The 16,562-nt window shown below is 44.0% G+C and overlaps 1 protein-coding gene across 16 annotated transcripts in view; it reads right to left on the bottom strand.

The window, feature by feature from the left end:
* DYSF (dysferlin) overlaps positions 1-16,562 on the bottom strand; it is a 279,243-nt gene that overhangs the window by 243,157 nt on the left and 19,524 nt on the right. For all 16 annotated transcript variants that reach the window (XM_056814043.1, XM_056814044.1, XM_056814045.1 and 13 more), the window contains exons 2-3: positions 8,020-8,075; positions 5,418-5,509 (exon numbers count right to left, since the gene is read on the bottom strand). In XM_056814043.1, coding sequence (XP_056670021.1) covers positions 5,418-5,509; positions 8,020-8,075 — 148 coding nt within the window. The remainder of the gene's footprint in view (positions 1-5,417; positions 5,510-8,019; positions 8,076-16,562) is intronic.

Here is a 16,562-nt window from a genome sequence, read left to right as displayed (position 1 = left end):
AAATAACAACAAAGTTCATCTTGAGTAATAAATAGTCAAGAATATCATGGGAAGTTTGTTTTTTTTTTTTTTAATGTGAAGAAAGGCAGGAATAGATCTCAAACTATACTACAATGGGATAATCATTGAAATAATCTGGTCCTAGATAAGAAATAGAGAGGTTGATCAATGGAAGAGATTAGACACTGTAGGAGTAAAAATGAATAAATACTCCTAATATTTAAAAATATATAGGATTTTTTATTCTAAATCAAAAGAGAGGGAAAAGAAAAAAGGTTCTTCCAGTCAAATGAGCAGAGCAAAATCAGTGCCTGTAGCACTTTACCAAAAGCACAAGCTCCAGAAAAAAGAGTCCCACAGCATGGCTCTCAGACAAATTTATCTCCTAAGCATCCTTACATAAGATGAGGATGTAACTTAAAATGATGCTGAGAATGTAGCTCAGGTGTCGCAAATTTTCCATCCACACAACATATATTATACAAAAGTAAATAACTACATTAATCTAGTTATTGATAAACCCAAAGATCCAAGCTTTGGGGGATAAGAGCTCATTAAAACTGCTGAGAAATCTGGAAAGCAATCTGGCAGAAACTAAGCAAAGGCCAACATCTCACACCATGTACCAAGATAAGGTTCAAAATGAATACACAATTTAGCTATAAAAGGTGACATCATAAACAAATTAGAGGAACATGGAAAAAAATTACCTGTCAGATTTATGGATAAGGGAAGAGTTCATGATCAAACAAGAGCTAGAGAGGATCACAAGTGGTAAAATGGATCATTTTTATTACTTTAAATTAAAGGGACTTTGCATAAAAAAAAACCAACATAGCTGAAATTAGAAGGAAAACAGAAAACAGAAGGAAATTTTGATAGCAAATTTCTCTGACAACTACATAAGGAACTAAGTAAGCCAAATTCATAAAAATAAGAGCCATTCCCCAATAAAGAAATAGTCAAAGAATATGAACAGGGAATTTCCAGAGGAAGAAATCAAAGCTATAGTCATATAAAAATGTTCTAAGTCATTAGTAATTAGAGAAATATACATTAAAACAATGCTGAGTTACCACTTCATGCCTACCAGATTGGCTAACATGACAAAAAAAAAAAAGAAAAATGACAAATGCTGGAGAGAATGTGGAAAAAGAGAGGTATTAATGCATTGCTGGTGGAGTTGTAAACTAGTCCAAACTATTCTGGAGAACAATTTGGAATTGTGCCCAAAGGGCTATAAAACTGTGATGTAATAACTTAGGTCCTTGAGTGGGATCTTTGTTCAGCAAGTGTAGGTGGTTCAGTTTCCCAGTCACACAGGACTAGGTTCAAACAATGTTCAGTTCTACACTCACTGCCTTCCTTAAAGTCCATGCAGAAAAGAGCAAAACTGACCAAAAGTTGCCCCAGGGTGTTTAACACATCGTTAAAATCACATTTATACTGCAGTTTGCTCCCCTGCAGTGGGCAAACGGAGTAAATCCTGAGTCAAGCCAGGCAGATCAAGGTAGACCAAGGGTGAAGTTCCCTAGAGACACAGGGGGACAACTACCCAAACAAATGACCCCCTTCCTTAGTTAGTAAGCAAGATAAGAACTTTCTCACTCTCCCTTTTACACTCTTACTCTGACTTTTACTTTTACCTTTACTTATCTACCTTGCCTTATTTACTATACTAGCTACTCTGTTACTATATTCTCTCATGATAAAGCTTGTATCCTTTAGCCTTGCCCCCATCATGTCTACATCCCCTGATAGATTAAAGGGAAAGGACCATATATACAAAAATATTTATAGCAGCTCTTTTTGTGGTGGCAAAGAATTTAAAAGTGAGAGAATGCCCATCGACTGAAGAATGAATGAACGAGTTATAGTATATTATTGTGATAGAATGTTACTGTGCTAAAAGAAATGATGAGGGGGATAGTTTCAGAAAAATCTAGGAAGGGGGCAGCTGGGTGGCTCAGTGGATTGAGAGCCAGGTGTAGAGACGGGAGGTCCTAGGTTTGAATCTGACCTCAGACACTTCCCAGCTGTGTGATCCTGGGCAAGTCACTTACTTCCCATTACCTAGCCCTTACCACTCTTCTGCCTTGGAACCAATACAAAGTTTTGATTCTAAGATGGAAGGTGAGGGTTTATTTAAAAAAAAAACCTGGGAACATTTACATGAACTGAGGCAAAGTGAAGTAAGCAGAACCAGAAGAGCATCATACACCATTACAGCAATATTGTAATAATGATCAACCATGAAAGACTTTTCTACCCTGATCAATACAATGATCCATACCAATCCAAAGGACTCAGGATAAAAAATGCTCTCCACCTCCAGAGAGAAAACTGATGGACTCTAAGTGCAGATTGAAGCCTACTTTTTCCTTCATTTCCTTCATTTCCTTCATTTCCATCCAACATCCTTTGGGTTATTTGTTCTTGCAACATGACTAATGCAGAAATACATTTTTGCTTGATTTTGTATACAGAATAAATGTCATGGTACTTGGCCTTCTCAGTGGGTGGGGAAAGGATTCAAGTTTCAGCTGAAATGCCACCTTCTCCACTAATCCTTCCCTGATACTCCCAACTCATCAGTGCTACCTTTTTCCTAAAATTATCTGGTATTAGCTCATGTCAATACACAATAGAATATATGCTCTGTGAGTGCAGGTTTTTTTTTATTTTCCTTTTATCACATATACGTATTGTCTTTCCATTAGGATAGAAGCTTTTTGAGAGGAGAGATGATTTCATTTTTTGCCTTCCTATTTTCATAGCCTGGTACACAGTTGGTGCTTAATTAATGTTTATTGAGTTCAACTGAATTCTCATCTAAAATAATAAAACAATGGTGAAGCTAAGGGCATACCCCAATGAACACACAACCACAGGGAGAATATGAAGATGGGATTTTCATGCATCAGCCATAAATTTAGGAATTTAGAAAGAAGAAAATAAGCATTTAGTAAGTGTCTGCTATGTGCCAGGCACTGTGCTAAGTGTTTTCCAAAGAGCCCAGAAGGCAAACTGTGTTTGGGTCACAGTTTTACCAGGGGATGACTTTGCTGCTGTGACCTATAAAGCCAGAGCAGACTTACAATGCTGTGTGACTACTACTGGAACAACAGTTCATTCAGTGTGGAAGAAAGAGTAGTGAATTCAGAAATCAAGTCCTGCCTCCATCACCTACTAGTCATATTATCTTGAGTAAGTCCCTTCCCCTAGTTTTTTTAATTTTTTATTACACCCTGACTTTCTGTCTTAAAATTGAAACTGTCAGTTCCAAGGCAGAAGAACAGTAAAGGCTAGGTAATTGGGGTGAAGTGACTTGCCCAGGGTCAGACAGCTAGGAAGCATCTGAGGCCATATTTGAACTCAGGACCTCCAGGTGTGGTGCTCTATCCACTGAGCTGCCTAGTTGCTCCTCAAGTCTTCTGATTAAAACTATTTCCTCAACTGTCAAGTTGGGACAATAAGGCTTGTGATCACATGATCATAGATTTAGAGCTGAAAAGAGACCTAGATGTCCACGATTCCAGGAAACTGCGGACTGGATAAGTTTAGGTGATTGGTCCAGCTGAGGTCCCACAACTTGAAGAGGGACCTGAACCCAGATCATCCTGATTATAAGTCCAGCACGCTGACCCTCTACCATTCTGCCTCCCATCAACCTTAACCTGCTGCAGATCGATACCCTGTTATTTCCCTCCAGGCTTGGGAATAGGGAATGATCTGAGGAAGAACTGACAATAACAGGTGGCTTCCTCCTCTGTAAAATACTGGATGGATAGGATTTCAGCAGGCAGAGAATCGAGGCCAGAATGGGCAGCCAGATTTCAGGACAGAGTAGCCATAGCCAAGGATCAGCATCTTTTATGTGGTAAGCAGACAGGGAGTTGGTGTAGGGGATAGAGTGCCCCTCCTAGAGTCAGGAGGACCAGAGTTCAAATCCAACCTGACACTTCCTAGCTATGTGACCCTGGGCAAGTCACTTAATCCTGTTTGCCTCTGTAAAGTGGGGGCTTGCTGGGGAAGGACATGGCAAACCCCTCTAGTATCTTTGCCAAGAAAACCCCAGTTGGACACAACCGAAAAATGACCGTAGAGCAACAGGCACTAGGCACAATGCTAGAAAAAGAAAGAAAAGTAAATGACAATCCCTGTCCTCACAGAGCCTGCATTTTAATTAGGAGGCAGCACATAAGAAAAATATGACATGGGGAGGTCCTGGGTTCAAATGTGACCTCAGATACTTCCTGCCTGGGTGACCCTAGATTAGTCACTTAACCTTGATTACCTAGCCCTTGCCACTTTCCTGTCTTATAATTGAGTCTAGAACAAAAAGTAAAGGTTTAAAAAGTAAATATTGGTAGATAGAAGGCAATCTTAAAGGGGAAAGGAGTGAGGGGAGGGGAGGAAAGGCTTCCTAAAGAAGGCAGTAATTGAGTTAAATCTTAACAGAAGCCACAGATGCTAAAAATGAGAGGATGGAAGAAGGAACCAGCTGCAGCAGCAATCAGGGCTGGCACAAGAGGCACCTGCCTGACCCATCCACTAGTGGATTGACTGATAAGAGAACTCCCAGAAGGATGACTCCAGCAGCAGCAGGAATGCCCATGCCCACGTCTTACCTATCCCACGGGTTCAGAACGAACACAGCCCTCATCTGACTTAGATAAACCATGGAGTGGGCTCTAAGGCATGCCGAATAATCCCAGCAAAATCCCAGAAGAGGATATCTGGTAGAAAGCTCAGGGACCCCCTAACCCCGACCTTTCATCTTACAGATAAAGCCATTGAGGCTCAGAGGGCTGATCTTCTGCCCCACCCAGAGCTCCAATGTCCTCACATCCCAGAATGATTTTTTTATATTGGATAAAGGAATTGATCTTTCATGTTCCTGCTCAGGAAATGAATTGTGTGGCCCTGAGTAAGTCATTTGCCCTCTCTATCCTCAGTTTACTCAAATGTAAAGTGGGGATAGTAATAGCACCTACTTCACAGAGTTGTGGTGAAATTCAAGTGAGATAATATATGAAGTACTTTGAATACCTTAAAGTTGTTTGTGATTATTAATAATAATAAGCAGCATCTGAGGTTTACAAAGTGTTTGTGTGTATATTATCCAATAATCCCATGAGGCTGGCTAGTCATATAAGCTCTCAGCCTGGCCCAGGTATAAGAGAACGCTGGGGTTTTATCTGACTGCACATGGATAATCCAGAGCAAAGGGTCCTGAGGAAGGAATTGGGAACTCAAAAATCCTGGAAATGAATGTTAAATTCCAGAGTTTTACGTGGAATTGAGAAAAAGAAAAGAAAAATATTCCTTAAAGAAAAGGAAGGCTGGACTAGAGGGCAGGAGAGGGGCCCATGCCAAGGGGCAGCATCCTTCTCAGGGGCCCTGTGGTTCCTCACCTGTTCCTTCCGACTGTCTCATGGTCTTTTACAACTACGTGCAGCTCAGAGCTATGGTCCAAAGGGATGCCCTTCAGATCCCACTCGAATCCCTGCAAGGAGAGAAAAGGCAGCATCAGCAGGAGAGCCCAGGGACCTGAAGGCAGCGGTCCAACCGAGAGCAGAGAGAGGGCAGGAAGGTCCAGGTCCCCACCCCCTCCCTCCATTGCACCATAGGGGCCCAGGGATTAGCGTGTGGGAGAGGCACCAACCAAAGAAGCAGGGCTCATGAGAAGTGCCCAGTGGACCTGGCTGCTCTCTTAGGGATTGAAGTCAAGAGCAGTTCATCCTTCAGGAAAATACATCACTTGTTATTACCCAATAACCTCCATGTAGCATCTCTCCCGTCAGACCAGAGCTCTGAGATTACTAGGACTGGGTCTCTCCCTTCAGACTGGAGGCTCCCTGAGGGCAGGGGCTGGGTCTTCCACATCAGAGCTCCAAGAAGACTAGGTCTTCATCTCCCCCTTCAAATCAGAGGGCAGGGGCTGGGTCTTCCCTTCAGACTAGAGGCTCCCTGAGGGCAGGGGCTGGGTCTTCCCTTCAGACTAGAGGCTCCCTGAGGGCAGGGGCTGGGTCTTCCACATCAGAGCTCCAAGAAGACTAGGTCTTCATCTCCCCCTTCAAATCAGAGGGCAGGGGCTGGGTCTTCCCTTCAGACTAGAGGCTCCCTGAGGGCAGGGGCTGGGTCTTCCCTTCAGACTAGAGGCTCCCTGAGGGCAGGGGCTGGGTCTTCCCTTCAGACTAGAGGCTCCCTGAGGGCAGGGGCTGGGTCTTCCACATCAGAGCTCCAAGAAGACTAGGTCTTCATCTCCCCCTTCAAATCAGAGGGCAGGGGCTGGGTCTTCCCTTCAGACTAGAGGCTCCCTGAGGGCAGGGGCTGGGTCTTCCCTTCAGACTAGAGGCTCCCTGAGGGCAGGGGCTGGGTCTTCCCTTCAGACTAGAGGCTCCCTGAGGGCAGGGGCTGGGTCTTCCACATCAGAGCTCCAAGAAGACTAGGTCTTCATCTCCCCCTTCAAATCAGAGGGCAGGGGCTGGGTCTTCCCTTCAGACTAGAGGCTCCCTGAGGGCAGGGGCTGGGTCTTCCACATCAGAGCTCCAAGAAGACTAGGTCTTCATCTCCCCCTTCAAATCAGAGGGCAGGGGCTGGGTCTTCCCTTCAGACTAGAGGCTCCCTGAGGGCAGGGGCTGGGTCTTCCCTTCAGACTAGAGGCTCCCTGAGGGCAGGCAGGGCAGGCTTCTCCTTCAAAGTAGAGATTGCTTGAGGACAGAGACTGAGTCTCTCTCTTTAGACTAAGGGCTCCCAAGTAAAATGATGGAGTAGATGAGCATAAGAGCCCTTCTGGTCTGCTTGGGATCATGTCCCCACATCAGACTTCACAATCCCTCAGAAAGCTTTTTTCTCTTTCAGTGTCCCCTCAGGCTAGCCCAGTGGAGGAAACAAGACGTATATACAGGAAACAGACTTGAAATCACATTCTACCACCATCCAGCATTGGGGGCAGAGGTGAGAGAGGGAAGCCAAAGTAAGATGATGACTTGAAAGGGATCAGGCTAATCAGGAAAGGCTTCCTGGAGGAGGAGATGAGTTTGACCAGAGTCTTATAGAAAGAGGAAGGACATGATTTAAGGGAGGAGGAGCTTCAGGGGAAATCTCTAATCCCTTGATCAGTAAATCCCTAATTGTCAGAGGGGACAGTTCCCAGAGTAACATTCAGATATCAGTAAATGGACTCCTAAATATATGTTGTTTGGGAGGAGTGGGGTTCAAAAAGGAGATGGTAATCAAGTGAAGGGTTAGGGATCGATGAAGGCTAAACGGTCTTAGGCCTTGAGCTAGAAGGGTCCTCTGTGGCAATCTCATCCAACCAAGGCAAGGGACAGTTAGGCATGCCACAGTGCACAGAGTCAAATTTGGTCTCAGCTTACAAACTATGGTGACCCTGGCCAAGTCATTTCACCTTATTGGCCTCAGTTTCCTTACTTGTCAAATGACCTGGACAAGGAAATGGCAAACCAATTCAGTATCTCTGCCAAGAAAACACCAAGTCTGGTCACAAAGGGTAGAAGATGATTGAAAATGGCTGAACAATAACTGAGGCCAGAGCAGAAAAGTGACTTGTCCTGTGTCACAGAGCTGGTAAGTGCCTGAGTTAGGATTTTAACTCAGGGCTTTCTGACTCTAAGACCAGCATTCCCAACCTCCCAACTCATGAAAATTGTAACCCACCTATTCTTCCACCTCCCTTTACATCACACATGATTTCATGAATCCTAAGAATCCCTTGGAAATCCAGCACATACCCTGAGCCACATGTGTCCTGGCTTTTCCCTCTTCTAAAATATTCCTTAATTTTGAATGATAATATATGTATCAACCAGTGGAATTGCTTGTTGACTCCGGAAGGGGGGATGGAAGAAAGGAGGGAGGCAACATGAATCATATAACCATGGAAAAATTTTTAATAAAATTTAAAATAATAAAAATTCTAAAATGTCCCTTAAAAATCTGCCTCCTCAAGGAAGCCTCCCAGGATTCCATGTTCCATGGGCAGCACCTCACCTCATTCCATACAGGATTCACATTGTTCTTGATGACCTTAGTTCTCTTCTTCACCCCTGGGGAAGAAAGGAAGAGTGTGTCAGATTGTTTTATGATTCCCTTCAGTCATCTCCAGAGCCAAAGAAATGTTGAAACATGGCCTCTTCATGAAAAGAAAATGGCACAAAAAGAAGCCTCCAAATAGTACCCCCAGACACCAAAGAGAGGTCACATTAAAATAATCTATGCATTCTTTTATTTACTTACTTTTTAAAAAACACGTATTAAACACCTACTATGTGCAAGCACCAAGCTATGTGCTGGGGATACAAAGACAAAATCAAGTAGTCCCTTCCCCTGAGGAGTGTCCATTCTCCAGTGGGGAAGGGAACAACTGAAACACTCCTGACAGCAACAACCAATCCAGCTTTCCAGGCTTGACTTGTAGGACTTTTCCTCAAGTGGGCCACCAGCTTCTCTACTGTTTGGTCTCTTTTTATTCTCCAATGCCACCTCTTCACTCCGGCTGGGCTCATCTGTTTCCTGTATCCCCTCTTTAGTCAATATCCTCATGCCCTTCACAACACCTTGTCACTTTAATTCCTCGCCTGACAGTCATCTCCTCTCTCCTCTCCATTCATCCATAGCTATCCTGGTCTTCAAAATCCACTCCCTTCAGGGCACCTCCTGAGTCTGTGCCTTTATTCTGATTGTTTTGTGAGTGTCTGTCTCCCACCTGGACTCTCATTCCCCAAGGCTGGTCTAGACTTCCAGACAGGTTGAATGGTGGACAACAGGATCGAACAACTGTTCAGACCATTTTGGTCATGGTCTCTGGTCCCTCGAGAAAGGGCTTGGGGGACTAACAGTTCCCTGTTGGTCCTTGTAGATCCTATCACTTGGGATGTTTGAGGATACATGGTCATAATGTCCTGGTCATAAATGTCCTGACACACTCATACAAATGGAAGAAAGACTGAAAAGCTGGTTCTCTCTTTTAAAGCCTCCTTCCAGGTCATCATGGACCCAGCCTTGGGCTCAATACCTTTAGCAAGTGGCCAGAGCTCATGAGTCACCAGAAGAAACCTGAATGATTGCACAGACTTGTCAACCCTTATTACAGGTAACAGGGCATCTCAATTGTGTCACCAAACATGTTAGCTAATCTTCCCAGTTCTGAAGTATCAGAAGCATGCCATCTATACCATTATCCAAAAAGGATTTCTTAAACCCTTACCTTCCATCTTAGAATCAATAATACCACGTATTGGTTCCAAGGCTGAATGAAGAGCAGTACGGGCTAGGTAATGGGGATTAAGTGACTTGGCCAATGTCACATAGCTAGGAAGTGTCTGAGGTCACATTTGAACCCAGGACCTCTGGTCTCTGGGCCTCATCCAAACAACCTTATAAAAAGGTTGACCAGAGGAATGCAAATCAAGAAACATCTACTAAGCACCTACTCTGGGTCAACCACTATTTTTTAACCCCTTACCTCCTGTCCTGAAACCAAGACCAAGTATTTGTTCCCAAGCAGAAGAGAGGTAAGGGCTAGGCAACTGGGGTTAAGTGACTTGCCCAGGGTCACACAGCTATGAAATGTCTGGGGCCAGATTTAAACCCAGAACCTTGAGCCACCTCTGCTCTCTAGCTACTCTCACCAGGTACTATTCTAAGTGCTGGGCATAAAGAAAGGCAAAAAACAGTCCCTCTTCTCAAAGAGTTCACAGACTAATGGTGGAAACAACCAGTGAACAAATATGTTCAAGCAAACTATATATAGGATGGATAGATTGGAGATTATCTCATAGGGAAAGCAATAAGTACAAAGAGGATTGTTGTTTAGTCATTCAGTCATGTCTAAACTTTGTGACTCCATGAACCACACTGGCATGGGGTTTTCTCAACAAAGACACTGGAGTGATTTGTCATTTCCTTCTCTAATGGCTTAAGGCAAACAGAGTTAGGAAATATCTGGGGCCAGATTTGAACTCAGATCTTCCTAACTCCAGGTCTGATACTCTATACACTGAGCCACCTAGCTGTCTAAAAAGGCTTTTTTCAGAAGGTGAGATTTCCATTGGGATTTAAAAGAAGCCAGCAAAGCCAAGTGATATGAAGAGAGAGAATTCCAGACATCATGTACAGTCAATGAAAATGCCTGGAGTCTAGAAATGGAATGACTTCCTTAGTAAAGAGTACCAGTAAGGAGGAACAGTAAAGAGACCAGTATCACTGGATCACAGGATATGTTGGGGGGATTGAGGCATAAGAAGACTGGAAAGGTAGGAAGGGGCTCAGTTAGGAAGGGATTTAAAAGTCCAATAGAAGATTTTATGGTTAATCCTGGAGGTAATAGGGAGCCACTGAAGTTTACTGAGTAGGGAGAGAGTGACATAGCCAGACTTGCTCTTCAGGGAAATCAGTCTGACAGCTAGGTGGAAGACAGACTAGAGTAAAGAGAGATTTGAGGCAGGCAGATTCATCCAAAGGCTATCGCAATAGTCCAATTGTGAGGAGATGAGGGACTGCTCTGGGATGGGGGCAATGATAGGACAAAAGAGGGTTTTACAAACATATCATGATGGCAGAGTCAACAGAACCCAAATGATTGGATCGAAGGGTTGAGAGAGAGTGAAGAGCACCCGGGAGCCACAAAATGTTCTTTTCTAAGAAGCACCAGGAGTGAGGATGAAGTCAAGGTCACCAGAGGAATACAAAGAGCCACCAGGGAAAGTCATTGAGGTCAGAGGAGGTGGGGAAGGAAGGGAACCGTGTCATCCACTAGGGCTGAGTAGCTCTTCCTGCCCAGCTGGCCAAGAATCCAAGATGGTTATCTGAAAGTGGCAGAGATGGATGAATTCTCACACAAGGCACCTTCATTTCCCATCACCAAAGGACCACCAAAGGGCAAGGCTTTGCTGAGGGTAGGATGGACAGGAAGGAGCTCCTCAAATTCTACTCAATTTAGCCCAAGTCCTGTCCTCGGATAGCTTAGTGCTATCAACAAACACTCTTACCTCATATATGCAATCAGTTGCAAAATCTTTGGCATCTATCCCCTTCTCGCCACTCCCAGAGCCACAGCTCTACTACAGGCTGTCAACATTTCTCCTCAAACTATGGAAAGAGCCTCCCTGCTCTCAGGGCTCTCCGGTCTCCCATCCCCACACAGCTGCCAAATTGATTTTCCTAAAGCCTAAGGCTGTCACTCCTCTGCTCAATAAACCTCAATAACTCCCTAAGCTTCAATATTACCTCCTGTTTGGCATTTAAAGCTCTTCAGAATATGGTGCCTAAGGAGGTTTCCTGTCCCCTTCACACATTCTATAGCCCCATTGTTCTGGCCTTCTTTCTGTTCCCCATACTCAACACTCTGCCTTCGGGTCTTTGTACTAGCCGCCTCTCTCTTTTTTTTTTTTTAAGGGGAACAGGAGAAGGCTTCCTGTAGAATGGGGGGTTTTAGTTAGGACTTTAAAGGAAACCAGAGAAGCCAGTACAGTAGTCAAAAGTGGAGAAGGGACAGCATTCTAGGCATGGGGGCAACCAGAGAGAATGGCTAGAGCCAAGAGATGGAGTGTCTGGTTCACAGAACAGCCAGGAAGCCAGTGTCCCTGGACCCAGGGAGGAAGGTGTAGGAAAACTGGAAAGGTAGGAAGGGGTAAGGTTACAAAGAGCTGTGAATGCCAAAGGATTTTGTATTTGCTCCTGGAAGCAATAGGGAGTCACTGAAGGTTATGGGAGTAATAGTAAGGGATCACGGCTAGGCTTAAGGAAAATCACGTTAGTGATTGAATGGAGGTTCTTCCATTCCATTTTCTAGAAAACAAGTGATTAGGATGACAGAAGACTGTGTCTGGCAAGAGAAGAGGATATATGCATGGTACAGTAGGAAGAACCCAGTCAGAGGACTAGGGTTCAAAGCCTACCTCTGACACTTCCTGTGGAATCTTGGATAAATCAGTTAACCTATCTGAGCCTCAGTTTCCTTTTCTGTAAAATGTTCCAGATGGTCTATTAGTTTCCTTCCAGGTCTAAATCAATGATCCCAATAGTTTGCAATATTTGTGGAGCCTTGTACACAGTAAGCACTTAATAAATACTCACCACATGGAGTAACTGGAGATTCAGGGGATTGGAGAGGAAATATTGACCCAGCTCGTATTATCAGATGACAGCTACTGGCCCCAAGTTTCTATAATGTGGGAGTTCTTAACCTTTTTCGTGTTATGGACTTTTGGGCAGCAATCTGGAGAAGTCTCTGGCCCGCTTCTCAAAAGAATGCTTTTAAATGCACAAAATAAAATACGCCAGATTCTAAAGAAAACCTATCAGGGTGAAATCTAGTCATCAAAACATTTTTAAGTGCCGAGATCCAAGTGAAAAATCCCTATCACAATAAATAAATAAATCAGTGAAGCAGTGGGCCAATGAATGAATGAAAAGCCAACGGGCAGCTCAGTACGCTCCTCGACTCTTCTGCATCGAGGCAGCCCAGAAGAGCCGACCGGACCAAAGGAACATTGCGGGGAGACCCTCCTCCCCGGCTCTTCCAGGCTATTTCGGGAAGCAGCGCATGAAATTCCATCCATGGAATGCCAAACTGCCAACCGCATACCAACGGGCTCCATGTAAGAGAGCCGAGCAGGTTGGGGAGCCTGGCTTTCTGGCTTTGGGGTGGATTCCTTCATAAAGCCCTACTGCAAATTCCCCTGTTGCTTTTCCCTCTTCCATCGATTCCATCTTTCGGGACATTTCTGTGCCCGTATATGGTCATTGCCTGCTGCTGGGAAGGGAGAGGGGAGAAAAGGCCCCTCTCCTCTCTGGATTTCCTTATTATTATTATGAGGTTTGACTCATGACCATTGTTCTTTCTTCTGTTTGACGGCTTCTTCAAAAAACCTTCCCCTCTCCCAAGAACCCATCCCCCATTCCCAACCTCTATGGTAGATCCTCAGAGAGGAAAGAGGGGACCCAAGGGAGCCAGAGACATTCAGAGATAGAAACAGAGACGGAGAAAGAATGGGAAAGAAAGAGGAGAGAGATTGGGGAAGGGAAAGAGAAAGAAGGTGGACAGGCAGTCAGGGAAAGGCTGAAGGAAGATATAAGGGAATGAATGGAACCCTGATGATTCCAGAGGCTTCTTTGCACGGAGAAGGGAAGATGATCACTCGGTGAATCATTGCGTAAAGGTTTTTCCCTCCGTAGTTCTATCAGGTGCTCTGAAGACAGTAGACGCTTACTAAAGGCTAACAGGACTAAAAATCGGTTATGATTCTCTGCCTGGAATGCCCCCTCCCTGCCTCTAATCCTTCCTACCTGCTGAAATACTAAAGGCCTTTTCAGAGATAATCTCCTGCTACAGCCCTGACTCCCTTCCCTAGAGTCTGAACTCTTTCCCAGGGTCCATTCCAATAGTGTTTATTTTTCATTTTATTTTCAATTTGGTTGAACAGGCATTAACACCTATGGTGCGCAAAGCCCAGTGCTTCCAAGCCAAAGAGCACAAAGACAAAACCAAACCACCATTGGTTGCCCTCTAGGAGCTCACATGCCGCTGAAAGAAGGGAGGGAAGAACAACAGAGATCCAGATAATGGAATACCAAATGGAGCTAGAAGAATCTGAGCCCAAGGGAGAGCACAAGCAAGTGGGAGATCAGGAAGGTTTTATGTAAGAAGGGGCTCTCAGACTAAGCCTTGAAAGGAAGTAGGGTTTGCACGTAGCAAAGGCAAGGAGAGAGGGCATTCATTCTCCAGACATGGAGCAGGTCGCTGGAATGTGGCAGCTCAATATTCCCAACATATGATTCATTATCTTCTAGGCACCCTCAAAACATAACCTTCCTCTGAATTTCCCTATTTCTGTCCAGGGCACTAACATTCTTCCCATCGCTGGGCTTTGCGATCTTACGGTCATCCCTACCTCCTCACTCACCTCTCTTTAATATGACATATTGCCAAGTCCCATAGATTCTCCCTCCATAGCTTCTCTTTGGGGCATTTAAAAACATGCTTCATAGAAGAAATCTACAGGCTTTGCCAGGCTGCCCAATGAGTCCAGGACACACAAAAAAAGGTGAAGAACACCTGGACTCTAATGCAAATACCAACAACATGGAAATGGGTTCAAATCAAGAATACATGTGAAACCCAGTGGAATTGTGCGTCAGCTATAGGGGGCGGGGGGGAGGGGGAAGAAAGGAAAATGATCTTTGTCTCCAATGAATAATGTTTTGAAATGACCAAATAAAATATTGTTTAAAAAAAAGTTCAGCCCCTTAATTTTACAAAAGGAAATGACTTACCCAAGGTCACAGTTAATAAGTAGCAAAGCAGGGATTTGAATAAAGACTCCCCAGAGTCAACCACTAATACTAAATATAAAATATGCTTAATAATTCATCAAAGCATATCTAAATTGAATGAGAAATAGTCCTTTTGAAAGGGGGGAGTGATTCTTTATATCTAGCCTAAATCCTTCCTACCCCACATCTTTTCTCCTGAAGGAGAGCTGGAATCCACTTCACCTATTTGACTTGGACCAATTGGTCCCATATTTGAGGATTTTGATGAAGCATGAACCCATCCACAGAGATGTCATCTGAGGATGAGCCAGGGTGAAACTGGAGAGATGAATCCAGGAATGCAGGGTGAGGAATGTTCAATGCCATAGCAATCCCCAGTGATCATCAGCTAAATTACCACAGGGTGCAATCACTCCTCTCCAGCATTCTGGATTTCTCTACCATCCCTCTGTGCCCCCTCCCACCCCCTTCAGCTTCCCCATAGGTTTTGTCTCTTAAGGACAAGGATTTTCTTTCTACTGATACTCATATTCTCAGCCCTTAATACACATCTTGGCACATAGCAAGTGGCACAATAAAAGCTAGTTAACCAACTGACTGACTGACTAACTCAGTGGATAGAGAGATCAATCATGACAAAGAAATTATAGCTTCTTGAAGGATTGGATTATTCTGAAGTGTAGCTCCCCAATATTAAATCACTCCAAGTCTCTGCATATTTCCTTTCTGAGTCCTATCTTTCATGGCCAGAAATACCAAGTGAGAAAGACCTCAAAAGCCATCTGGTCCAACCAGGGCCCTCACAACATACCTGCAAGTGGTCAGGAAGACCTCTGATGGGGAAAAGTTCACTCTTGAATCAGTCTTCCATCACAGGATCATAGATTTAGACTTTTAAAAGACTTTAGAAGTTGTCTAGTCCAATGTTACAAATTAGGAAACTGAGTCCCACAGGGGTTTCAGGAGTACAAGATTAAACTAGACTTGGGAGAGCTAAGTATTAACTTATTGGGAAGAGCAACTAGGTGACTCAGTGAATTGCCTGCCAGACCTGGAGTCCAGGGGCCCTGGGTTCAAATTTGGGCTCAGGCAATTGGAGTTAAGTGACTTGCCCAGGGTCACACAGTTAGAAAATGCCTAAAGCCATATTTGGAAACTGAGTACTCTATACTCTAGGCCTGGTACTCTTTCCACTGTACTACCTAGCTACCCCTCTACCTTTCAAGAAAAAACCTGAAACTTGAATGAGAAAAAGTATATATATACTGTATATAAACAAATATGTCTGTGTGTATATATATATGTATATACATATAAATACATATACACATATTTTATGCAATCCAGATTAATATAGTACCAGGCACATAATAGGCACTTAATATTTATTGAATGATAAAATTCATTTCCTTTGTCAATCAATCAACATTTATTAATCTTTTTAAGTGCCAGATACAACATCAAAAGTACTGAATATACAATGAAAAACAAAAGACAATCCCTGCCCTTAAGGAACTCATATTCCAAGGTGAAGACAACACCTGGCTAAGTACTATCCAACTCTATAGGATGGATAGGAAATAATTAACAGAGAGAAGACACTAGAACTAAGAGAGGCTGGGAAGTTTCCAGTAGACTGAAGAATTTTAGCTGGGGCTTAAAGGAAGCCAGGCAAGCTAGGAGTCAACGTGATGCTCTGTAGTTTATTTTATTCAATTAAAACATTATTATGAGGAGGGCTCTACAGGCTCCCCCAAACTGCCAGAAGGGTGCAGAACACCCCAAAAGGTAAGACCCCAACTCTAATCCATAGTCACAGCTTCCCCCTAGCACAGATCTGTCCATGCCTCTCTGCTCTAAACCCCTCTGTGGCTCCCCACAAGGAAAATGTCACATTCTTTGCTTGCCTTTTCCGCCCCTCCACAGTTTGGGGCTGTCCTCTCTCCCCAGACATCTCTCCTCACCTCATACCCTTCGTTCTATTTTTTTAATCAGACATGATTTTATAAACATAGGAATCACCTAGGGAGGAAAATCCCTTCAGGCAAAAGCAAACTTCCTCTGTAATGTAGAGACTTAAAGAATTGACAAGAGCCCAGAAAAATTAAGTGAGTTGCTGGAAGTCACAAAGCCAGGATGTCTGAGGGGTGGCACTCAAACCCAGGTCTTCCTGGCTTCAAGGTTAACTCCCAATCCACTACACCAAGCTGTCTCCACCCTCACTCTTGCCTCCCACCCAAGAGGGTTACTCACAGTCC

The sequence above is a fragment of the Monodelphis domestica genome, chromosome 1 (genome assembly GCF_027887165.1).
Source record: "Monodelphis domestica isolate mMonDom1 chromosome 1, mMonDom1.pri, whole genome shotgun sequence".
NCBI lineage: Eukaryota > Metazoa > Chordata > Mammalia > Didelphimorphia > Didelphidae > Monodelphis > Monodelphis domestica.
This window is presented reverse-complemented; position numbering and strand designations above follow the sequence as displayed.